This window comes from Narcine bancroftii, chromosome 3 (assembly GCF_036971445.1).
Source record: "Narcine bancroftii isolate sNarBan1 chromosome 3, sNarBan1.hap1, whole genome shotgun sequence".
Classification (NCBI taxonomy): domain Eukaryota; kingdom Metazoa; phylum Chordata; class Chondrichthyes; order Torpediniformes; family Narcinidae; genus Narcine; species Narcine bancroftii.
Window position 1 is genome coordinate 93,353,363 of NC_091471.1, and position 25,974 is coordinate 93,379,336.

At 39.9% G+C, this 25,974-nt stretch overlaps 1 protein-coding gene across 3 annotated transcripts in view; it reads left to right on the forward strand.

Moving 5' to 3' along the window:
• mtus1b (microtubule associated tumor suppressor 1b) overlaps nucleotides 1-25,974 on the forward strand; it is a 212,087-nt gene that overhangs the window by 103,755 nt on the left and 82,358 nt on the right. For 2 of the 3 annotated variants that reach the window (XM_069924546.1, XM_069924545.1), the window contains exons 5-6: nucleotides 4,030-4,161; nucleotides 5,920-6,012. In XM_069924546.1, the coding sequence (XP_069780647.1) occupies nucleotides 4,030-4,161; nucleotides 5,920-6,012 (225 nt within the window). Of the gene's footprint in view, nucleotides 1-427; nucleotides 742-4,029; nucleotides 4,162-5,919; nucleotides 6,013-25,974 lie in introns of those variants that run through there. The other variant, XM_069924547.1, reaches the window with a different exon arrangement.

Here is a 25,974-nt window from a genome sequence, read left to right on the forward strand (position 1 = left end):
AATGTTTTACAGCATCCAACTGAAATGGAGCAGGGTTTCTTGAATTTGTTGCAATTGTTTTCTGGTGTCATTAGTCGTAAATGCTTAATTGCTGCAAGAAATTAACAGGATTTTACAGCGACTATCTGGAACAAAGGCTATCTGACTACTGTGCATAGGAGTGATTTGCTTCGCTGCTCGAGAGCAATAAAATGTGCATGAAAATATCCACGAAGACTATATATTGTTATGCAGATTTGCTGTACAGTTTCAGAATGTTTGGCTCTGTAACTAAGCATCAGGAATGCAGCATGAATGTATCTGAATGCAATGCTTCGATGAAGGAAGTGTGTACTCGACATGCTGCTGCTCTTTTGTTTCCTTTTTTTTGATTGGCCATCTCTTTGTGCGTATGTAGCTGGAGCACAGCACACAAGGCATGCCCAGCAAATTACTTTATTTCCACTCTATTTCATTGAGGTTCAGCATAGGAAATGCAGCTTGAGCAAGGGTGAAATGTTACTTCTGCATCTGATTGATTTTGGACCATTTCAATGACCGTACCAGGAGGACTTCGGAGCTGTACTCATACTACTTTTTCTCCATATGTTTTCTCCAATTTGACACTCGTGCCACCAAACACTTCAGGAAGTCGTAGTGATGTCATGTTTGTGACCTTTCTATTAATTGGATCTTATAGTTTCTGTATTGTTCCTTTGTTAGCAGTCTTCATTGGTCGACCTAAATACCAGCACTTCAAAAGTAAGTTATCAGTCTATTTTCAAATAAAATGTGTTTTTGGGTCACATTAATAGTTTGAACTGTGAATTTTACATGTTTCAAATCTAAATTTAAGGTTTAGATGTAGTTGCAAGATGGTGAATGGCAGTACAAAGGCAATTGCATTCTTGTGTGATGGTGAAGAAAAAATACTACACCAGCAGATGGATTCCTCTGGGACCAGTTCATTCTGTGATGTCAGTAGTTGACAATGAATTGAAGCCCTTGAGGCAGTTGAGCAGATGTATAATTTTATTTCTGGTTATTCTGAACAATGCACTGACAAACCACAGTAAATAACAAATGATTGAAATGGTTACTGCATGAATACTCAAACAAAGCAAAAGGCTGAGGGTTTGCAGGGAGAACAAGCAGTGCTCTCATTTCAACAGTTATCATGTTTTCTGGATTAAATTTGTCTGAACGTTTAGCCAAAAAAAAACAAGCTGTAATTTTGTTAAGTGGGAGCTACTGGGGGGCAGGAAGGAGAAGGAAAGAGAGGTGCAGGATTGATTTGATCTTTTGATATTCGGAATGATACCTTGGTACTGCCTACACACGTGACTGGTACTCATGCAATAATATCTGCTTCCATTTGTAGCATTTCATCCATGTTACTGAAATAAAAAATGTTAATATATGCTTCCTGTCAAGTGTGTAGCTGACATAGGAGTTGAAAATAATTTACATGTTGTATTCTGTGGTTCAGGTTTAAGGTAACTTGATCAAATTTTAAAATATAATTTAGTGGTGATTCCTGTTTGATTAGAAGAAAATAGATGCATCAAATGTTTTAATGAAAGATGCTTGAGGAATAAAAAATTGCAGAAATATTGCACCTCATTTGTAATCTCTTCAAAGCAAGACATTTGTTCGAACAAAATTAGATTTGTGGTACCATGTAGGTACTGAATTTTAATTATCTGCTGACGGTACTGGAGAGTATAATTTTGCTTTCACTTGGATGCATTGAAGGCTTGGGATTGGTGCATATTGGAATTTGAAATGAGATCTTGTAGTAGGTTTAAATGTGTTTTTCTTTGGCTTGGCTTCGCGGACGAAGATTTATGGAGGGGTAATGTCCACATCAGCTGCAGGCTCGTTTGTGGCTGACAAGTCCGATGCGGGACAGGCAGACACGGTTGCAGTGATTGCAAGGGAAAATTGGTTGGTTGGGGTTGGGTGTTGGGTTTTTCCTCCTTTGTCTTTTGTCAGTGAGGTGGGCTCTGCGGTCTTCTTCAAAGGAGGTTGCTGCCCGCCGAACTATGAGGCGCCAAGATGCACGGTTTGAGGCGATATCAGCCCACTGGCGGTGGTCAATGTGGCAGTCCTTGTACCTCTTCTTTGGTGCACCTCTGTCTCGGTGGCCAATGGAGAGCTCGCCATATAACACGATCTTGGGAAGGCGATGGTCCTCCATTCTGGAGACGTGACCTACCCAGCGCAGTTAATCTTTGTGGAAATGACTTCTATGACCATAACACTGACACGTGCATGCTGCTGAGCAGTCATTAAAACTTGGGACAGCATTCTGGTGCTTTTTTTTCATTCAAACGGAGGGTTGAATGGCATTTAGGGAAGTTTCTCAGAGCAGTATGTTTAATTGAGAATGTCTTCAAGTTTATTTATCATCAGATTACCCAAGTACCACCTGACAAAAGTGTTCTTGAGTCCTTGGTGCAAAAACATGCAAATACACACCCAGGCAAACATATACAGTATGTTTATAAATCTACAAAAATAAATAGTAATTAATAAATAGTTGCATCTTGGGCAGTACCAATAAGGAAGTCAATTCAAATGGCTGCAAGAAGGCATTAAATATCTGGGGATTAAAGTAGATAAAGATTTCCATACTTTAAAGTTACCTCCCTTTGCTGTGGAAGATCGAGGAGGACCAGGTTAGATGGAGAATTCTGCCCATAACATTGATGGGCAGAGTCAACTGAGAATGACTCATTCATTCTGACTTGGTTGACTCTGCTCATCGGTATTATTGTCTAACCAGATCCTCAATCTTCCAGAGCAAAGGAAGATAATTGTTTAAGTTAAGTAAATCTTTTCCAATTGTTGCCCATTTCATTGCCTCAGGGTTTTTTAAAGCACTTAACAAGTATGTCAGAGGGTTCCTGTGGAATGGGAAAGAGATTGCTGAAGAATTCATATATGTGGGATACCAAATTACTCTCAAAGAAAACAGCCCCATCCTAAAGCATGTACTCCAGACATGGATGGAAGGTGGGGACATCCCTCAAAATGCCCTTGACCCAGAATAATTTAATACCCTTAATTCTGCGTAATAAAATCCTGGACACTTGGTACCAGAAAGGGATCAGGTATATCAAGGATTGTTTAAAAAAGAGGCAGCTTACGATATTTGAGCAGTTGAGAAACAAATTTCAGCAATGTGCTTTAGGTGTGGAAGTTGGAACTTTTGTCCACTCCACTTGGCTGTGTACAAAGGGGAGACCCTTCTGGGAAGGAGGACATTCTGAAAGAAATTACATGTGTATTTTCCACAGGATCCAGATTTGTACCTTCTGGGAGATTTCGGGGACGTGAGTTTTAGATTGACCAAAGATCAAATACAGTTTGTGACGGTTGCCTTGGTGGGAGCCAGGAAGCGTACAGTGGTTTTGTGGAAGTCTGACTCCAATAATACACAATGGAATATGGAAATGCAGAGTTGCATTCCTGTGGAGAAAATCACTTGCAATCTAAGGAAGAAACATGGCACATTGGTTAGAGTGTGGCAATCTTGTATGAAATATATTGGGACACAGATTAATTAGTCCCCCCTCGAAATAGGGTACAATAGCAATCTGTCCTAGCAGGGAAACAAAAGTGATCAAGAACGTCGAAGATAATACAGGTGATGTGCTTTTCTTTTACTGTTTGGTTTTAGATTTTTCCTTTTAAATTTTTTTTAGCGTTTGTTATTTAGGCATCATGGATGTTTTTTTAGGTTTCTGTAGGGGCCTACAACCCCAGCGGAATTTGTATGTGCAATTTAATTGTTTTTTTTTTCAGTAGGATGGCGGAGGGAGGTGGGGGAATAAATGCAGACTATATTTAGTGTGAAATTTGAAAGAATATACTGTTTGAATTTTAAGAGTCTATGAAAATTAAAATAAAATATTCAAAACAAATCGTAGTCTTGGATGGATTCAATGAGCAAACTTGTGTATCAGTGCACATAATGAGTAGATTTTAGGTGTGCAATTATAACAATAGCTAGATGATTCAAACATTACTTTTCTTCCCCACCAGCTACAATTACTTCGGTCCATCACAAAGATGTTTCAAAGGAACATGTACTCTCTGCATGTGCTAACCTTATTCAAAAACAGTCGACTTCTGTGCTGAAAAACAGGTCTGCATCTGTGAAGTCCTCAAACAAAGGTAGATGTACGTTCTTTAAATATAATTGAAATAAACATCAGTTTTGAATGCAAATGTGTTTGCATATTTGATCCAGTTTTGGTGGAGCCAATTTAGTATAGAACAGTACAACTCCAATTATCTGAAATGGTCGAGAATGGGCCCATCTCGCGCTGGGAGCCTGGGGTGGGTGGGGGGCAGGGCCCCGCTCATGCTGGGAGCTGGGGTGGGGGGGCGCTCATGCTGGGAACCCAAGGGGGCTCCAGACAGTTTGGCTCCAAAAAATTTTGGATAAATGAGTACTTTATCAGAGTTGTACTGTATATCAAATTCATCAACTTCCAAACCAAGTGTACATTTGTGGTTTTGAAGTAAAATCAATGCATGTTGCTTTTACTGGGCTTATTCCAGGTATCTACGAGGTGAGTGTGACTAAGTTTCTTGATGGTTGCTAACAAGAAACTTGGCCTGTGACCACTTACACATTTCTGACAATGAATTTTGCTGGAATATGAAAGGTCTTTGGTTCATGATCTTCTGTTTAAAGAATGTTTTTAACAGCCACAGTTGGTGTTGTGCACTGTACAATGCTATTACAGTGCCAGTGACGCAGGTTAGTTCATTCTCCTCGTGACTGTATGGGTTTACTCTGGGTGCTCCAGTTTTCAACGCTGAAAGGACCTTCCAAAAATGAAGTAAAAACATAAATACTGGAGGAACTCAGCAGGTCACGCAGCCTCTATAGAAGGTGAAGATATATAACTAATGTTTTGGTCTTGAGCCCTCAAGATATGAGCAAAAAGTAGGTTGGCAGCTGAATGGAAAAGCTGGGGGAGAGGGAAGAAAGGGCAGGAAAGGAGCACAAGTCATGGATTGGAGGACAGGTGAGATGATCAAACAAGGGAGGTGGCTCTGTAAATGCAGAGCTGGATGCAAGGTGACATAGGGAGGAAGGGGGAAGATTGGGTGTATGGTGGTGAGGGGGGGTGCTAATGGAAACTGGCAAAGTCTATGTTGATGCCATCTGGTTGGAAGATGCCCAGGTGTTCCTCCAATTTGCTGGTTGTCTCAGTTTGGCAATTTAGGAGGAATCGGGTGGGAAATTGAAGTGGGTTGCCACTGGGTGATCCCTGCTATTGTGGCAGACTGAGCTCATTGAAGTCTGTCCAGTATTGCCAGTGGAGAGGAGGCCACGACGGGAGCACTGAATGCAGTAGATGACTCCTGTGGATTCACAAGTTAAGTGTTGCTTCATTTGGAAGGATTGTTTGGGGCTCGGAATGGTGCTGAGGGAGGAGGTATGGGAACGTGTAACATTTCCTATGGTCATGGGTCGGTACCAAGGGGGATGGTTTGGAAGGGAGGGCTGGATGAGGTAGTAATGGGAATGGTCCTGCAAAAGCAGAGGGGTATTGGCAGATGATGATATGTTGGATGCAGAGGCTGGTAAGGAGGTAGGTGAGGACTAGGGGAATCCTGTCCTTGTATGTGGAGGTAGGGGTAGATGTGCATTTAATAGAGGATGTGCGGGTAAGAGGCAAGTTGATGGAGTGAAATGTTGATCATTTTTCTTTACCTCCTATGGATGCTATGTGATCTGCTGACTTTCTCCAGCATTTTCGTGTTTTTACAATCATACCATATGCAGACGTGTTTTATTCCATACCTGAAGAACCTTTGAGGGGGGAGGAGGGAAAAGATAATTTGAACTGTATTTTGTTTAGAAAAGTAATCTATTTGTCAGGCTTAATATTTTTAAAATATTACTTAAATCTATAGGAACATGGAGGAATGCAAACACCCCGAGCAAGATTCTTTCAGGATCTGTTCCAAGGTCTGCAAGGCACTTGAGCACTTCAAGCAAGTTCAAAGGTAACTGCAACGTTGCACTCCGTTTTAGCATCGAGACTCATTGGTCATGGTTGTTGCTGTTGAGAATGTTTATCCCTCTCATCTTTAGTTTATATTTGGATGCTACTATGTGGTTAAATTTAGGATTTCAATATTTTCCTTTGCATTGATTTTTAAACTGCAGCTTAAGCACAATTCTGCTTTCCTCAATTTTGGAAAACCTGGTTGTTGCAAAGGGCATCAAATGTATAGCCAAGGTGGTTGGTCTGACAAAAACTATAGAACTGAAATACTTAAAATGTGGTTGCTGTCCTAACTAATGGGTAAATTGGTATGAAATTTGTTTGACAGAGTGGAATTGATGCAAAGTTGAAGGAAATTGATTTTGCTTTTTGTCCCTCCTGCCTAAAACCTCTGCCTTGTCAGCTGTGACTCACTAGATTTGAGTTGCACTCCCTAAAGATGGCTTGGCACTTTAAATTTAGACATGTAGCACAGTGACCCAATAGCCTTTTTGCCCAATAGCCCATGCCACCCAATTGAGCTTCAACCCCTAGTACATTTTGAAGGGTTGAAACCAGAAACCCCAGGGGAAAACCCATGCAGAAATGGAGAACAGACAAATTCCTTACAGATAACACAGGATTTGAATCCCAGTCCTTATTGATGGCACTGTAATGGTATTGCACTAACAGCTACACTAACTGTGCCATCCTTCATGGTTTTGCATAGCTTGTAATTTGAAGGGATATAATAGGACAAGTGCATACCTTTTGAATGGAACTTAAGGTGCTTTTTGGTATTTAAATTTCATAGGAATGCAGTTAAACCTGCTTTGATGTCAACCAAGATGCAGCAAGTTGGGACAGTCTGTTGGGAATTTGATCTTAAAACCCAGTTTAATTTGAGAGGAGCTCCACAGCTTAGCTTTCGGGCTACTAGAGATCTGATGGCATTGGACTAATTAATATATAAAGAACAAAAGCTGAAAGTTGTAATAGTGAAGGTTGTAGAGCCAGCTAATACTAAACAAGGTGGGGTATGAAAAGTATTTTAACAGTTGAACAAATGAGATCAAACAGGTTTGGAGTTCGATATAACAGGTGGGAGTTGGTCATGATGGAGCACAGATGATATTGAGACTCTGTTTGGGGCCAAGTTGAATATCAATTTTGAATTATTTAGTTCAGCCTTAATTATCAAAATGAAAATGCTGATTTGAGTAAGTATGTAAGTATAGAGGCCAAGCAAGCTATAAATTTGTTTTTAAATAAATAATTAGTTGGGTTGTATTGTTCAGTTAAGACTCCATTTTGAGAAGATTCTGAAAGCATTTGAAGATGGTTGGGAGGACTTGAGAAGTTATTTCAATGTTTGGGCATTGATTAATATCATGAAAAGGTGACCTGACTTCATATTTGGTTAGTGATATTTTTGAAAGGTGGCAAGACTGGAGTCACAGGTTACTATCTTCCTAAATTCCATGTATTCTATAAGATTTAAGGACAAGATTGAAGATGTCCTTGGCTGGGTTATTCAGAACCAGTGCTGCTTGCCTCAAAATAAGGGGCTAGACATTGAGGATATTAGATATTCATCATCTGGAAGTAGTAAAGCTTGGGACTTCTTTACCTTGGAGGGAGGTTGTTGGCTGATGGATTTTAATATTGAAGGGAATTGAGGGATGTGTTGATCAGCAACTATTAAGTCTACTATTATTTATTGAACACTGACTCGAAGGTTGAAACACAAATGCTGAAGGAAATCAGCTGGTTTTGCTGTGTCCATTGGAGAGAAAGGTATATTATTGTTTTGGGCTTGAGCCCTTCCTCAAGTCATGAGTGAAAAAAGACTGGCGACTGAATTAAAAACTGGAGAAAGAAAGGGAGAAGCATGGGAGGGGGAGGAGTACAGAACAACAGACAAATGGATGCGGAAAGAGGAAAGGAATGAATTGCCTTTTGGCTCTGAAAGGAGACAGAAAATAGAAGAGAACTAGAGGAAAAGGAATCGGGGAAGAGGGAGGTGTTCTAACTGAAACCTGATAAGTTGGAAGATGCCCAAATGAAGTGTTCCTCCAATTTGTGGGTGGTCTCTGGCATTGCATGAGATCATGGACTGACATGTCAGCAAGAGAATCTCAAATGCCAAAGTTCATGTTAATGGAGAACTTGTTTTTTTTTAAATTGGTGCTGAGAATACAAGTCCAGGCCCATAGGAACTTGAAAGCAGCCACATAAGTAGATAAGGTGGTAAAGATGGTGAATGGCATTTTTGCGTTCATTGGGGCATTGAGTATGAGGAAGTGGTATTGCAGTTATAATACAACTTTTAGGCTGCAAGTGAAGTGTGATGTGCAATTTTTGATGGGCCCATTACAGGAAGCAGGTGGAAGCTTTGAAAAGGGTTTAGCGATTTACAAGATATTGCCTGATTTAGAGGCTGTTAGCTGTTGGACAAACTTGGTTTCTGTGGGTTTTTTTTTGCAGAGTTAAAATAATCTCATACTGGAGGGAATGTTTAAAGTAGAGAGGGGATAGTGAGGAAGGAGGATGTTTAAAGAGGGGTAGGGCATGTTTTTTTAATGGTAAGTGGGTATGATGGTGAAGGAAGAAGGTCAATAGTAGTGTTTAAGAGGCTTTTAAGTGAATGTGAAGGATTTGTATCATGTGCAAGCACCATTGTTTTAATTTGAAGATGTTTGGTAAAGACAGTATGGGATGAAGGGCCTATTTTTGGCTGCATTGTTCATTCTTCTCTAACATGACCACATTTCATCCTTCCAAACATTCCCTTTGTTCCATTCACTGTTCACACATCTTCTCTGCCAATGGACAAACTTGCTTTCTTTCTGCTCTGACAGAGCACCAACCTGAAATGTTAACTATTTTCTTTTCCAAATGTGTTGTCCGACTCAATTTATGTGAGCATTTTCTATTTCTAATTATTGACCAGGTTATTTTGACTTTTATGGTATGGGGGGGGGGGGGGAAACAATCCATACCAAAAACAATGGAGACAATTTGCAGTCACTTGTGTTGTTTGAGGGAAAGGGGGAAAATTGTCTGAGAAACTTGATATCTTGTGGTAGGAAGAATAAAGGTCTTAAACAGCTGTGGATCAGATTTTTGTTCATTTAGGTGCTTTCACCTTTAATCTTGATAGAATAAAAGGGCCTATGCCTTCATGGATGGGAAACTGACCAACGTCAAGGCAGGTTTAAGAACTGACCAATGGAGGGAGGTCGTAAAGAACTTTTTGCTGGTGATTCCATTCCATTGATGAGAATTTGGTTTCCACTGTGAACTGGCAGGATGGTAATGCAGGCAATTTTCATTTATAATGAAGCTGCGTGAATGTGAAAGGAAGAAATGTACTGAACTATGACAGGTGGCCAGGGAATTTGGAATGGGTATTGTTTGTATAAAGTTGGCATGGATGACCCTTGCCTCTATCAGCTTTCAACATGAATCGCTCCACATATCCAACAAAAATGGGCAGAGCTGGGGCCCATGCAAGTACTCATGGCTACACTTTTGATATGGAGATAGTGGGATGAGCCAGAGAAGTTATTAAGGGTGAGTAAGGGATCTGCTGGGTGAATTCAATGAGTCGATTACCTGGGTGACGATATTAGTGTTGCCTGCTACGCCCATGATGAGCTCATCAGCTTTATCCACATGCTGCCAACTTCCACCCTGACTTCAAATTCACTTGTAAAAACACAAATGCTGGGGGAACTCAGCCAGTCTTTTCAGTGTCCAAAAAAAGCAAATATATATTGCTGATGTTTTGGGCCTGAGCCCTTCCTCAAGGAATGAGCCAGAAGCAGGAAATCTTAGTCTCAGAATTCAGACACTGCTGGCTGGGGGAGGAATCTAGACCAACAAAAGGTGTTAATTGGATATAATAAGGGATGAGCTAAGAATTTATCATGTTTGTGTGAAAGGAGACGGGGAAAAGAGACAAAATTGGTGGAAGCTGACATAGGAAGAATTTTGTGGGGGGGGGGGGGTAGGTTGTTTTAATAAAAGCCAGCAAAGTCAATATTAATGCCCTCTGTTTGGAGGGTGCCCAATGGAAGATGAGGTGTCGTTCCTCCAATTTGCAGGTGATCTCAGTCTGGCAGTTCATGAGACCATGGACGGACATGTCAGCAAGGGATGGGGAATTGAAATGGGAGGCCACTGGGAGATCCATGCTATTGCAGCAGACTGAGCTGAGTTGCTCAACAAAATGATCTCCCAGTCTGCATCCAGTCTCTCCAATGTAGAGAAGACCACAACGTAAGCACTGGATGCTGTAGATGGCCACTGCAGATTCAAAAGTGAAATGTTGCTCCTCTTCGAAGGACTGTTTGGGGCCTCAAATTGTGGTGAGGAAGGAGGTGTGGGCACAAGTGGAACATCTCCTGTGGTCATAAGGGTAGGTTCCAACAGGATGATTGTTGGGGAGGGAGGAGTGGACAAATAGTCCACAATCAAAGAAAATTCTCTTCAAATTCCCTTGGTCTGTCTCTAGTAACTCTCTCCCATTTCTTAATCTCTCAGTCTACATTTTGGGATAGAAACAACATACAGATATTTTTTTAATATAAACCCACTAACTCCCACATTTACCTTGATTACACTTCATCCCACCCTGTCTCCTGTAAGGATTCTGATCCTTTCTTTCAATTCCCCATCTCTGCTGTATCTGCTCCCAGGATGAGGTTTTCCATTCCAGGGCAACTGAGATGACCTCCTTCAGAAAACATGGTTTCCCCTGCACTGCCATTATCTTTGGCCTCACCTGCATTAACTACACTTCCACACATCTGCCCTGGCCCCTTCCCCCAAACGCAACAAAGTCGGGGTTCTCTCATCATTGCCGACCACCCCACCAGCCTCTGCATCATCTTATTATTCTCTACAATTTCCACCACCTACAATGTGATTCCCATCATCAGACACTTATTCACCCACTAAATGACTTGTCCACTCATCCCTTGCTACCTTCCCTGTGACTGCAAGAAGTGTTACACTAGCCATCCTCCCTCACCAATGGCCAGGGCTCCAAGTGGCTTCCAATTGAAGCAATTCTTTGTACTCTGAATCTGTATGGGCCATTTTCTGCATCCAGTGCTCTCGATGTGGCCTTGTCTACCTCAGGGATTTTGGACACAGATTGGTTCATTGAGCACCTTCACTGACTGGTATAACGACATGATCTCCTAGTGGCCAACTACTTCATTTCCACACCCTATTGCCACACTGGCATATCTTTCCATGGCCTTGTAATGACAAATTGAGGCCACTCACAGATCAATGGAACAGCACCTTGCAGTCTGTCTTGACAGTATCCAACCAGATGGCATTAATATCAACTTCAATTTCCATTATTCCTTTCCCCTTGCTTTGGTCCTCTGACCTCTCTTCACTTTTAAGCTTTGTCTTTTACACTTGTGCCTCTTGTCTGTTGTTCCTTTCCCCCACTTCCACCTGAAATGTCAACTGCCTTTTACTTTCAATGGATAGTGCATTTCCTATATGACCTCTTTGATTTGCCAATGTAGCTTGATAATCTGGAACTTGGTCCGTAAACTTCAAGAATGCATCTGAGCTCAAATTTGTGACCTCCATGAATTCTGATGTGGCTTTTGCTTGACATAAGCTAATTGAAATCTGAGATAAGCATAAACTTTTATCCCATGAAAGGAGTTGTTTAGCTTTTTGGCTGTTATTAACTGGTAAATCTATATTTAGAAGTGCACAGACCTCTTGAAATGCAAGTGTGTGATGGTTGAGATGTACAATTCCTTCAAGATGGCTACAACAGTAATTGTCTGCAAATGTTAATAATACTGAAACTTCATAGCAAATGAAAATTTAAGAAAAACCAAACAATTGTGCCTTGGGCAAAAATACTTGATGTTAAGTAAATTATAATTAGTGATGACAAACGAAGGTGAATTACTTTGTCATTCTCCAATTTAAGGTTGGGTTACATAAAGGATTATCCCACCCTACCCATGTTTAAAAGTTTCAGGTTAAACTGGGTGTAGGCAGTTTTTGATGCTTATTTTCCAGGTGCAGTCACACTTCAGTGATTAAATTTAGTTTCTTACAAGTTTTTTTGCTTATTGAGGTATTCAATGCTGAATGTGTACAGTATTAGAATTTGCATGGTTAGAGATTAAGTATCATCCCCCCAAAAAAGTCTTCGATCTATGTTGGTAGTAATGCTTATTTTAAATTCTTAGTTCTTTTTGCAAAGAGTATTTACTCGGGGGGGGGGGGAAGAGACGATCAATTATGCTCTCCAATTATTCACCCCTCGCTAACGATCCAGATGTTGTAAAATGAGCCGGTATATGGTTGCCAGATGTCATTGGACTACAGCTACAGTATTGGAAGGTAGGTGGTTGAAAATGTAATAACGAGTCACTTTGTACAATATTGCAGATGTATTATGTTGAGTTGCATTTGTTTTGGGATCAGTGTAGTTGGTGGATAATGAGTCATTTTTTTAAAACGCATGTAATTTTTCCCGTGGCCTAGTTTGTTGAGTATTTTTTTAAACAATTTAACCAATGTAAAGAATTGTTTTTGTCATGTGTACCAATATACAGTTGAAAGCTTATTTGTGTGCTGAGCGGGCAAGTCAACTTGTACACCAGCTAGCACAATAACAAAAGTAATTTGCGCATGGAATAAGTACAGAAACAGTGCAAGGTGTAGTGGAAGTACAGTTGAAACAAACAGCAAGATCATCTTTGTAGTGTGGGGTTTGACTAATAGTTGGAAAGAAGCTCATTGAATCTAGCACACACATCTTCTGCCTAGCAGAAGGGGTAAAAGAGAATGAGTCCTTTATTTTACCATCTACCCAGAGACAGTGAGAGGAAGAAATGGAGTTAATGAAAGGTTAGTTTGTGTGATATCCTGATATACAAATGAGTTGTGATCAGCCTTGTTACTGGTTTTTGTATTGTATCTATAATATTTTATTATTTTAGTTATTTGCATGTTGTTGGAATTTCTGATGAGGTAGATTGTGGTTGAGTCGGGAATTTCTGTCCATTTGCTGTTAGAATTACAGGAGATGCCATTTATATTACAGCTGAATTGTTTTGTGTATGACAAATTCAATCTATAGTTATTGGGTAGTGGTCCTAGTGAAATGGTGACTTTAATTGTGGAGAAAATGGGAGAGAGAAGGTGAATAAAGCAGAAATCCAAAAGTGCAATCAGTATTTTTAGTTCAGTTCAAATTCAATTTATTTTAAAGTGGAAGAGATTTTATCTTAAGATTTCTTCATCAAAATGGTTTCAAATGTAGAGACCATAAACATAAAATTGTTACATCCTGTATATTGTGGATGAATGGAAGTTTGTGTCGTGATTCTATTATTGGTACTTGGGTGAAAGCAAGTTTGTTTCCTTTTAGCTAAATAGGGCCTCTTTTACCTACTTGGACTAAATGCTTCAGAAGCTTCGTTAGAAAGCTGTGATGCCATCTCTGCTTAATTTCTCCTCTAATTTGTATCCACCAAGCAGTTAAATCAGTGGGTTTTTTACAGTATTTGTGACTTGTATCATATTAGGGTGAAAATGTTTGACTCATTGGGATTTTAATTACCATGCAGAATGTTTATGGAACCTTTGACATGAGGCATTGGGGGTGAAATCCTTGCTCAGCACTTTCTCATAAGTTAGTTTGGAGATGATAGGTTAATGACGAGGGCTTGGCCGTTGGACATTTTCCATTTTCAGATGCCAAGAATTTATAGGCTTTTGACCTGCATAATCAAAGCTGGTAACACATCTGGTCAGGAAGTATCTGTGGGAAGAAAGAGTTCATGTTTCAAGCTGGCAATCTTTTTATTAGAAGCTGGGAAAGAAGAGCAACTGGCTTGTTTTATGTTGCAGGATGGATGGAACAAAACATCTCTAGGTTTACTTTGGGGATAAGGTACAGATGAAATGATCTCACTCACAAGTTGAGAATTTTTTAAAATCACACAAAAATATGGTGGGGAGAGGGTGGGATTGTTGAGGGGTGGAAGAGAATGAAGCGCATTCAACAGGTCAAGCCATCCTAAAAGAAGAACAAAAAGAGTTAACGTCACAAATACTTTTGTTTGATGCTGAAAATATATTGTGCAATGTTTAAAATTTAATAGTATGAAAGGTGCAATAACAGCACGGTTAGCACAATGCTGTTATAACACCAACAATCAGCGCTGGGATTTGAATTCCATGCTGTCTGAAAGGAGTTTGTACGTTCTCCCCATGTCTCCGGGGGCTCTGGTTTTCTCTCCCCTGCCCCCCCACGCTCTTTGAAAATTTCTAGGGTCTTGGGTTAATTGAGTGTAATTGGGCAGTGTGGGCTTGTGGGCCAAAACACCCAGTTTTGGCTGTATGTTTAAATTTATTTTAAAGATGAGTTGCTGCTTCTGTTTGTATCAGGTGTCTTGTATCAGTCCAGGAGACCGCAGGCAGCTTGGTGTGATGGAGGATTAAAATTGCAGATAACAATATTGTGTAGATCATTAAAAAGGCAGGGCATTGGCCAGAAAATTATGCCAGAAAGGAAACAAAATGAACCAATTCCATTTACAGGAGAAGGAAATGGAAGATAATTTAAGTCGATTTCAGGATTCTGGTACATTTCTGAAAGTGGTAATACGCTTCACATCTTCAAGACCATTGTTGAAAGGCAATGTTACACCATTCATAAATGATTCATCATATTTGGTCTTGTATGTCCAATTTAATGCATCAGTCTTGAGTTGTATTGGAAAATGAGTCCAGAATGCCAGGGGTGTTCAGTCAAATCTATAAAATCATGGCCAAACAGATCCAAGGCTAATTTGGTATTGGTTTGATCCAAAGTATTTCAGTCGAAATACCAGGGCTTTCAACACTTGGTGTGCAATTAAAGCAATTGTTTTGGGTAAACCCAGCAATATATTTTAATTCTGCTCTGCATGTCATAATACATTCTCAAATGTGCTACGGACTACAATTTTTGTGCTTTCTTCATTTCAAATTTTTTTGAAAAATTGCTGTGCATGAGGTTGCAGGAGGCCATTTTATATCAATCAAATCTATTGTGCACAAATTATTTGATTGTGAAACACTGAAGGAAATTGGAAATACAATATGGAATTTCAAGCTAGACCATCAGACTGAAAATATATTGATCAGTTCTAATTTGCTGAAGCAAGAGAGCCAATATGCTGTAAACTGCAGAGCAGATCACTGGAGGCACGAGCAAGGCCATCAGAAGTGCAGGTGTGAGGAGACAGAAGCGTAGCAAGCCAATGTGGGTGTTGGAATAAGAATTAACCTGTTCAGACCTGTGCTCCCAAATGTCAGATTGCTAGAGCAGAAAATGGATTAACTGAGACTGCATATAAACCAAAAAGAACTACTGTTCTCTGATGATTGCAGAAAAGTGGCTCCAGAACTCCATTCCAAATTCAGCGATCCAGCTACATGGCCTTCCCTTAGGCCAGATAGGTGTAGCTGCTGCTGGCAGGACTCTAGTATGGGTCTGAACATTTACATCAGTGAAAACTGGTGCTCAAATGTTTGTTGGAAAGACCTTCTGCTCAGCAGAGAGAGTACCTGTTGGTGAAACGCAGACACTTCTACCTGTCCAGGAAATTCTAGGCTAAGCTGGTTGCCACAGTTTGTGTTCTGCCTTGGTCAAATGACGGTGAAGCAATGGAGAAGCTTTATGGTGCTGTCTGTGAAGTCACGTCCCACCCACTCTGTCCTGACCAACCTGGAGAAGGATGCCTATGTGCCAAGCTGCTGTTCACTGACTTCACCTTGGCATTTAATACAATTATTCCCCAGACACTGGTGGAGAAACTGTCCTTGCTTGGACTCTATGCTTCCCTGTAACTGGATTCGCATTAGCAGCAGAATGTCGAGAACCATCGTACTAAGCACTGGCACACCTCAGGGCTGTGTGTTCAGCCTGCTTCTGTGTGCGCTGCTGACCACATCTGCAACGCCAGATTCTGCTTCAACAATGTTATCAAGTTTGCAAATGACACATCAGTAGCTGGCATCAGCAACAACAATGAGTCGCAATGCAGAGAAGAGGTGGAAAATCTCATGAAATGGTGCGAGAGTAACATCCTGAGTCTCAACGTAGATAAAGGAGATAGATGGGGCCCTTAGGAGAACCAGAGATGATTACCTTTAACTCCACATCAATACCTCAGAAGTAGAGACTAAAAGTTCCTTTTAGTCCACTCAAGAAGTGACTTATCATGGACGCATCTCCTCACTTGTCAAGAAGGCGCAACAATGACTCCATTTCCTGAGAAGACCGAGGCAGGGGAGGCCACCATTCTGTCAACTTTCTATAGGAGCTCTATCAAGAACTTCCTGGCTGGCTGCCTCACAGTGTGGTACAGTTGCTGCATAGAAATGGATTGGAAGTCAATCCACAGGTCCATAAAGGGGCAGAGAGGATCACTGAGGTCTTCCACTCCCCCAACCCCCCAAAGAAATCCATATGATTTACTGGAATCGTTGTTTAAAGAGGGCTTGCAAAATCTGAGGACCTCCACCATTTTGCACACAGCATTTTCCAGCTACTCCTGTCAGGATAAGAGCCAGGAAAAGCTGTTTCCCGCAGGCAGTGAGACTGTTGAACTGCTAAAACACTTGCTGTGACTCTACTATTTATTGCTATTTTTGTAATATACTGTATGTATGCAAGATATAGGTTTGGTGTGTATGTATAGTTTGTCTCTTTGTGTTGTCTGTATGCGGATGCCATCTCACTGGCTCTATACAAAGCCCTTATTATTAATGAGAGGATTAATAATGAGAGTGACCAAATTTAAGTTCTTGGGAGTGACCATCTCAGATCATCTTTTTTGGACATAATACACATGGCATCGTGAAGAAGGCACATCATTGCCTCAACTTCTGCAAGAATTTTCAGAGGTTTGGAATGACTGGCAAATTTCTACAGATATGTGGTGGAAAGTGTGCTGACCGGCTGCATCCCATTCTGGTATGGGGATACCAATACCCCTGGGCATAAAGCCGTGCAAAAGGTAGTGGACGTAGCCTAGGACATCACGGGTCGAACCCTCCACACCTTTGAGAACGTTTACAGGGAATGCTGCTGTCGGAGAGCAGTATTAATCATAAAGGATCCATGCCACCCAGCGCGCACTCTGTTCTCACTGCTACCATCAGGAAAGAGGTATAGGTGCCATCAGGAAAGGTGAGGAGCCACAAGACTTGCACCACCAATTTCAGGAACAGCTGTTGACATGATTTTGGTTAAGTGAGGTGCTTAAAGCAGAATCCTCTACACAATTGTAGGTACACTCTAACTGCAAACTTGGATCTATTGATGATAAATTGCTTGTGAAAATAAATGTACAAGCAGTCCCTGGGTTATAAAAGCTGACTTTCACATTTTAAACTTCATGAAAATTTTCAGGTGAGTTTTTAAACTATTTTGAATCCAGTTATTTTTTTACTTGATAGAAAGAGCTCCACAGGCAAGTGTGGAAAAAATCAAATGATTTGGAGTTGCAGCCTATGCAGCTGTATGCAAGGCAAAAGAAAGATTTTAGTAGGAATTGGTGGTTGGGGCCCAGTTCAGGCTCTCTGGGGATGGATTTGCATGGCTCCTGCAGGACTACAAATATCTGGATGGGAATAGGGAATTTCAGAGTGCCTTTTCTCCAACTGATCCACCACTCTACCAACCAATCGAAGGCTGGATCAAGCTGAATAAAGCAAAACTGACTCTTCATTCACTGAGTCAGTGAGACAGCCTTGGTAGCCACTCTTTCTTCATCTTCACTCTCTCCATTCAGAGCTGCTTCTGTGATTCCCTCCCATACACTTTGTTCACTTAAGACTCACAAAAATTTTTTGGTTACGTAGATTTCTCAAGATTGGGGATGGCAAGGACTGCCTGTACTGGCGAAATAGTGTTTCCTCCTCATTCCTCATAGTACACTCCAGATGTGTTTTTTAACATGCTTTCCAAGTTATTGGAACCAGACAGTAACCTGTTTCAAATGTTCACATATATCACACTGCAGACTTCAGTTTAATCTCTGAACTACATTTCAAGTCTCATGAAAGTCAAGAATTTTACATTCACTTTTTCAGGATCTGGATACTGCTGGCAAGATACTTGGTGCTTTTGGAAGTGGTGTTGATCTGCTGGTATATTCGGCCCCAGTGAAGGGAAGAGTTTCTGCATTTGGGATTAGTGAGCGTTATGTACCTTTTGTTCTTCATGGTAGAAGGTTGGGGTGAAGTAAGCAGAGTAAATTAAATATTTTGTAGTTTTATTTTGAGGTGACTAAATTGAATAAGTGTAGAACAGTGGGTGTTCTTTGTGGACTTTTAAGCCCTTGATAAGGGTCCTCTGAGTAGGCTGATCAAGAAGATTAAGTTGTATGGGATACATGGTGAGTCACTAAGATGAATACAAAATTGGCTTAGCCAGAGATGACAGTGTGGTGGTGGGATTTCTGACGAGAAAAGGATCTGCATTGGAACTTGTAATAGTTCCGTGTTGCTTTGTTCTGAGTGGTGCCAGGGCTCAAGTTGGAGATGAACTAATTCAGGCAAGTGAAGAGTATTCTGTCAAGCTATGATCTTTTGTGGTCAAGATGATAAAGCATTTGAATTTTAGTCAGTTGTTGCATCATGTGCTGCCCGAGACTAGTTCCCATTCATGATCCAGTAGTTTCTGACGAAGTTGACAATGGGGAAGTGCAATGTTAGTTGCAGGTGGTACATTTTCTTCAAATTGGCATTTTTGTGATGTGGATGTAATATAGGCCCTACTAACTTGTGCCTGAATTTTTGTTTTCATTCAGCTACACAGAGTTGTAAATTGAATGGACCTGATAGTAATTGGTGAACATCTGTGCTTCATATCAACTTCACTTATACGACAGAATAACTTGATAAATTATATTACTTTGTCTGAAGAAAGCTAAATTTGGTTGCAGAATGTGTGTGTTCCTAACAAGCTAGTTTTCATGGCCACTGCCTAACTGTTTTTGAACTGCACTCTTTCTGACGGATGTGTTCCCACCATTCAGAGTTCAAAGATCTGATCTTGTGAAGCTCGAGCAACATTTTAATGTCGTTTTATTCAAAAGTAGGCCATTTTGGAAAGCAGCTGACTGACTAGAATACCAGTTTTCTCTCCCCCTCCCACCCACCCCCGCTGAAGGGGGTCATGAGTAAAAAAGAGATTTTGGACCAATTTGGTGTTTTAATAATTACTCTGACTGAGATTAGTTCAGGTCTCATTCCAGATAACTTGACTGAATCTTCAAATTCCATGATAGGACTAGAGGAATTTAATTCTGAATTCTTGGCTGGTTTCTAGTCAACATTTTACAGCAACTGCATTGATGCATTTCAATGAAATAACTTTATCGTTGTCTATATTGAATAATGCACATGGGCTCTGAAATATTTGTTACAACTGAAAAGATACTTTTATAAAAAAAAAACTACAAATACAAAGGTACACTCAATTCCTTCAAAAGAGACAATGGTTACAAAATATGTTCACTGTTGTAATGCAAAAGCAAAGTATCTTAGTAATAATGTTGATGGTCTTTTTGCTGTTGGAAAGGAACTGATCTTGAACCTTATAGAAGGCTTCTGTGAGAAGAGATTAACATAGGAAATGGGAAACAGACCCAAATCCTAATTTTTGTTTAGAAGAATTAAGGATCCAGGAGTTCACCATTCAAGAATAATTAAAATATAAATCTCTCTTGTACTACCATGTTACATTCTCTGGAGTCTAAGCTTGCTGCAAAATGCATTTATTTTATCCCAAATAGAAAAGTCATTGATCCAGTCAAAGTTTATTTTATCAAAACAAAAAAAAAGCACATCGTATTAAGCACTGGCACACCTCAGGGCTGTATGTTCAGTTTTAATTCGTATAGAGAGCCAGAAAGTCCATTATATTTCTTCTTTCTTCTTTGGCTTGGCTTCGCGGACGAAGATTTATGGAGGGGGTAAATGTCCACGTCAGCTGCAGGCTCGTTTGTGGCTGACAAGTCCGATGCGGGACAGGCAGACACGGTTGCAGCGGTTGCAGGGGAAAATTGGTTGGTTGGGGTTGGGTGTTGGGTTTTTCCTCCTTTGCCTTTTGTCAGTCAGGTGGGCTCTGCGGTCTTCTTCAAAGGAGGTTGCTGCCCGCCAAACTGTGAGGTGCCAAGATGCACGGTTTGAGGCGATATCTATCATTAAATAAATCACTGTTGAAGTAACTGATGTAAAAGTACAATACTGAAAGAAGACATCATCTGGCAGTCTGACTCTGATAATTCCCAGAATCTGCAGAGAAAGTTTGGTTTTTTTTCTTCATGGACATCTGCCATGATAAATGTTGAATTTGATTAAATGTCATTGCAATTACTGCAGTCATTGGCATTCAAAATCTTGGGTTTGAAGCATTTCAGTTATTATATTGTGAAGGTAAATACTTCAGAGGTGTTTTAGGTACCACTTCAGTACACAAGTATGTGATTTCCACGATGAAAAGTAAGGATTGACTGAGGGCGAAAATAATGGTTTTATTAATGATAGGTAAAGCCCTGGCAGAAGTGCAGCTAAAAACTTAAATTTAAGTAATTTAAGTGTAAAAAATGGAATATCAAGTCTAAACTAAATGAAATTGGTAATCATTTTTCAACAATGCATTGTCCCATGTATCCAAATCTGAAGGTCAAGGATCCCTATTAGAATCATTGCCTTTTTGATCCTGTTCGGCACAAATTCCCAGAGTATTTCTCCCCCCCTACCACAGCATAGTGCTGGAAAATCCCAACAAGAAGTGATCTTGTTATTGGAATCGAATGACAAGTGGGAGACACTTGTATGGCAACTTAAAACCTATCAATGAATCCATCAAAAATAGAATCTGGAATCTGTCATCTCGCCCTTTGAGCCTACTCTGTCACTTAATCAAATCATGGCTGATCTGCCCATGGACTCTGATCAGCTCCCACCTATCTGCCTTTTCCCATAATCCTCAATTCCCCAACTGTGCCAAAATCTTCTCTGTTTCAAATGAGGCAAGCTCTTCTACTTGGACGGATAATTTCACAGATTCATCCCTATGTTCTTCGTCTGATCGAAATCTCTCCCCTGAATCTTGAGTCAATGGCTGTAGTTTTAGTCTTGCCTACCAGTGGAACCAACTCTCCTTTCTATCCCTTTCATATTTTTATTTCTAAGATCCTCTCTCTTTCCTCTGAATTCCACAAGTAGCTTGATCTCTCCTCAGATGTTAACCCCCTCATCTCTGGAATTGACGTATATAATAATATAACAATTACAGTACAGAAACAGGCCATCTCAGCCCCTCTAGTCTGTACCAATCTAAGTGATCTCCTCAAGTCCCACCTACTTGCACTTTCCCCATAACCCACCAATCCCCTCCCATCCATATACCTATCCAACTTTTCCTTAAATGACAAAATTGACTTTGCTGCGACCACCTCTTCTGGAAGGTCATTCCACTCAGCCACCTCTCTCTGAGTGAAGAAGTTCCCTCTATTGTTACTTCTAAATGTTTGTCCCCTAACTCTTAACTCGTGACCTCTTGTTTGAATCTCACCTGGTGAACTTTGTCTGCACTGTCTCCAAAGCAAGTATTTCCTTGTGGTTGATCTACATATATTGTTTCTTATGTGTTCCAAGGTGGAACTTGATATCTATCTATAATCCACCCACTTTCCTTTTTGAAGTGTGAGTAGAATTAGTCAACCAATAAAGTAAGGGGATTCAAAAATTCCAAGACTTTGGAAAATCTCTCCGCAAGACGGAGAGTGCATTTAGTGTACATAAAATACTTCATTGGATCTAGCTGACCCATTTTCAATTTTTTTTTTGTTTTTCCATATTATTTTCCTTTTACTGGCAATGGCAACAAGTATAGGATCTGCAGATTCTGTTATCCACATCAACTGGTTGACCTGTGATACCTTTTGTACTGTTAGCCTTTAGTCGTGTCTTCATCTAAAACCAAATTTCTTCATCTTGTTACTTTCTCGTGTGTATCTTTTCATAATGAATTCAGTTTCCCCACTGGGAAAAAAAATTCAGTTCCAAAAATGATTCCTTGACTATCACAAGGCTTGATTACCAACTTTGGACTTTTACTTGTGGTCGGTCAAGCAATTTTAGTCTCTTCAGGTGTGGCTCTTTCTATCTGAAAATGAAGGTTCTATTGATAAAATACACAAGTTGAAATGCACATTCTTCTGGAATTGGTCTGTTTTTAGTGTGTGAAGCACTGCTAGTTTCCTACAGCCAGTTACTTTATTTACAGCAGTAAATTGTGTCTTGCCTCATTGATGGAATGAGACAATTGGCAGGATTAAATTTGAGTATCCAAAGTTTTCAGTTTAACTTGTTTTGTGTCATTGGATTTGTTTTAAATGACAGTCCACTTGTTCTCCCCATTGTTCTTATACTTGGGGAGCAAAAGGAGAAATAAGGACAATTTTACTGAGACCAACTTGTTTCACCCTAGTCCATTGAGCAACTCATTTCCATATGACAATACCTCGGCTTGAATATTTGTTAACTAGTGTCTTAATTTAATTCAGTTGGTTGACTAATTTTTCTTTACAAGTACCTGTTTGGCTACAGCAAGCAAGAATTTTGTGCATATTTTGTACATTGTGAATGACAAATTTGCGATAATTTTCTCATCCAAATAAAAATGCTCAAGTTGATCTTCCAAAGAGAGAACCTTTTGGGCATCTTTTAGTTTTCTTTGTTTCAATTACTTTCTTAATTTGAAAAAAGTTTCCACTCTGATTTTTCACCTTCACTGAAGTCACTTTTGTTTTGGATTTTCTTTAAATATCCATATGTAAAAATTATCATTTGCTCTAATTGCCCCAGCAAATAATGCATGGAGCATGTCATTTTCTGATGTAATATTCAGAGATCAGTATAATCAAAGGAATAGATCTCTTTGCAGGTAACCTAATTGGTGACCATTTCAAGGGAATGTTGACTTTAAGGTGCAATGACACATTTCCCTCTCCTACATATTGAAATATAGCAATAGTCTTTGATAAAATGGGCAATTCAAAGCTTTTGAAATCTATTCAGATTATTTAGCAAAATGCATCATCAACAGGCAAAAACCTCTGGCTGGCTGTGAGAAGAGCCTTCCTAGTTGGATCATTACTGTGCATCGCAATTGCCACCTGCAGTGACCTGAGATGACTGTGGGGAAGGAAACATTCTACTACCTCTTTGCAGATTGATTTGCTGAGAGGGTCTGAAGAAGGATGCAAAGGTTCTTGCCATGTTCCTGAGTAGCTATGTTAAAGAGGGCTCTGATTTATGGTGTGCATGCAGAGCCAGACATCCAGTGATTGGTCTTCCAACACAGTGAGATTAGTGAAGGGATACTGCTGTTGGCTAATTCTAGACATGTGTAATTCACCAGGTGTATGTACTGGGAGATGCAGTAGTTTGGTGCTGCCACAGTTCAACCACTACTAGACATTCAAAGGCTGGGCTTGGTGGGAAGTCCCTCAAACATTTGAAGGTGCATCACTCCAGGGAGCTACTTGAGTGGAATTGGTGTAATATATTAAAGTGCTAACAATGTACGGAATCTAGATTAAATTACGATATATTGAGTGAAATTACACTAAGAATGCAGGGCCTTTGCGCTATTTTTCATTGTACAGTTTTTTTAAAATTGTCAATAGTTTATTTTTGAAACTTCCAAATGAGAGCTTAAATTGGGTGTTTTAAGTTCTCAAATACATTTTCTCAGTGCATTTAGTAAATGTTGTGGCAGGTGATGCAAAGGAATTTGAAAGATCTCTTTTCAGAGAGTTTTATGCCATTTTTGAGTAACCTATTCTTTCTTTGCTTGAGAATGAAACTGTTATAACTAAGCTGTTACTACTTATAAGTAACATCACCAAGAACTGCCCTAACTGGACAGCAGCAAGTTTCCTGCTCTCTGCTACCTTTTAGGCATTGCTGTTGAGCTGCTCTGAAGGTAGCTGGATGGTTGCGAGTAGAAACAAATTTTGCCTCTTGAAATCTGTTGAGGGTCCAAAGATGCAGCAAACATTGCCATTATTTGCCGAGAATATCGCCTATTGATTTGACTGGAACGTTCCCACGTTGTGGAAACCTTTATTCTGATGGCTCAACAATGCTTGGATTTTCATTGTAATGAGTGCACACTTGTTTAATTCAATGTATGTGCATGTTGATGTGATTTAAATTGAACAATACATTTATCATTCCCTAGCAAGTGCCGTCTAATTTAAAATTCTGCTCATTCTGCTGGGTTTCGCTCTTGATATTATGCAGTACCAGAAGCTCAGAGACCTCATTGTAGTTTATTGCTCTACAGTTCAATAAATTTGCGTTGGAATTTTTTCCAGTGTGTGGCTAATGCCAAAGGTCAGCAAGTTTGTTTATTCCTTTGTTCTCTTTCAGTGGCTTCTGAAAGGAAAGTGATGTAACTTGCCAAAACTGCTTGAACATTGTTTTTGCCTTCCTACAAAATAAGGTTGAAGGTTGCTTTATATGCAGCCCTTTAATGAAATGAAATGCCCTTTTTCTATTGAATGCATTATTAAACTGTAGAGCAATAAATTACAGTTGTCTCTAAACTTCTGGTGCGGCACAAGATGTGATCAATTTAAAAATCTGAATTAGTTGGAATGGTGATTTGGTTCATGCTGTGGACATAAAGAGCAATGCTGCTATTTATTGCCCACCTCTAAATGCCCAGAACAATGTCAAGGCTGATTACCATGGATCTGGTGTCAAGGTCGCAAGGTTTTCTCTTATTCGAATGCGTTCATGAGTTGAGCATGTTTTTGGAGCAATCCGCTAGTTTCATGGTTGTTTCTGATGCTTTTAAAACTTGCCAAGTCTCGAGCTATCAATGTAGTTGAAGGTACAATTCAAATTCTACCTGAATTGTCCAAAATATCCTCTTTGTTTCACTGCTGCTACACAACCCAATAGGAGAATTCAGACATTTGGCCATTATATCTCCTATTCAAAAACACATTTTTAAACAGAAATTAACTAATTCGGATTGTTTGAAAATTTCATGCTAACCTTTGTTTGCATATAGTTATTCTGCCTTTGGCGAATAGCTAAATGGAGCACAAGGTTATAATTTTGTCAATTTGAATTGAATTATAGGGTATCAAGATTGTCATTTTAGTCACTATTAGTCTGCTCTAATTATTAGGGCCAAACAGTAAACAAGCGCAGAAAAATGAGACTAGTAGAACATTCCCGTGTTATCACTTTCTATGTGTCTCAATCTCAGATGGGGCGTGGGACTTGACCTTGTTAGATTTGCAGCAGGAAACCTGTTTACAGAACAATAGGCTTGGTAAGGCACAAGAATTCCTTTGAGAAATGCAAGATTTTTTCCAAAAAAAAATCGAAGCCTTGTATTCATCTTTTAAAGATACTTGTAATAAATTGATTTCAAGTATAATATTTTTATGCAAAATGTTCTTCCATTTCAGACCTATAATTAGATTTTTTTTTCCGTTTTAGACCCCATCCCTACTGTTGTGGCAAATTAACTGTGGAACAACACTGCAATTTAGAGCTGGGTTGTTTTGAATCAGAGGGAAGGTTTGCTGGTTGCTTAATCTTTGCCTCAGTCACAACTGGAAAGAAAATCGCTGCCAGATGGAGATGTTCGCCTTTGAATATGTCTCCTCCAATTTGAAACATTGTTATTCAGTTCTAATTTGAGTCTAGCAAAATGTTTTGCTTGGCTCTGGCGATGGAACTTGTACTGTGATTACAGATGGGCATGATTTCTTCCTTCAGTTTTCCTTCATCAGAAAAATGATCTGGAGTTCAAGAATAGCATTAACAAAAGTTCGTGTCCAATTGACAGTGAAAGGCTTGCTCCAGAATCTTCAATTTCTGTCAGCAC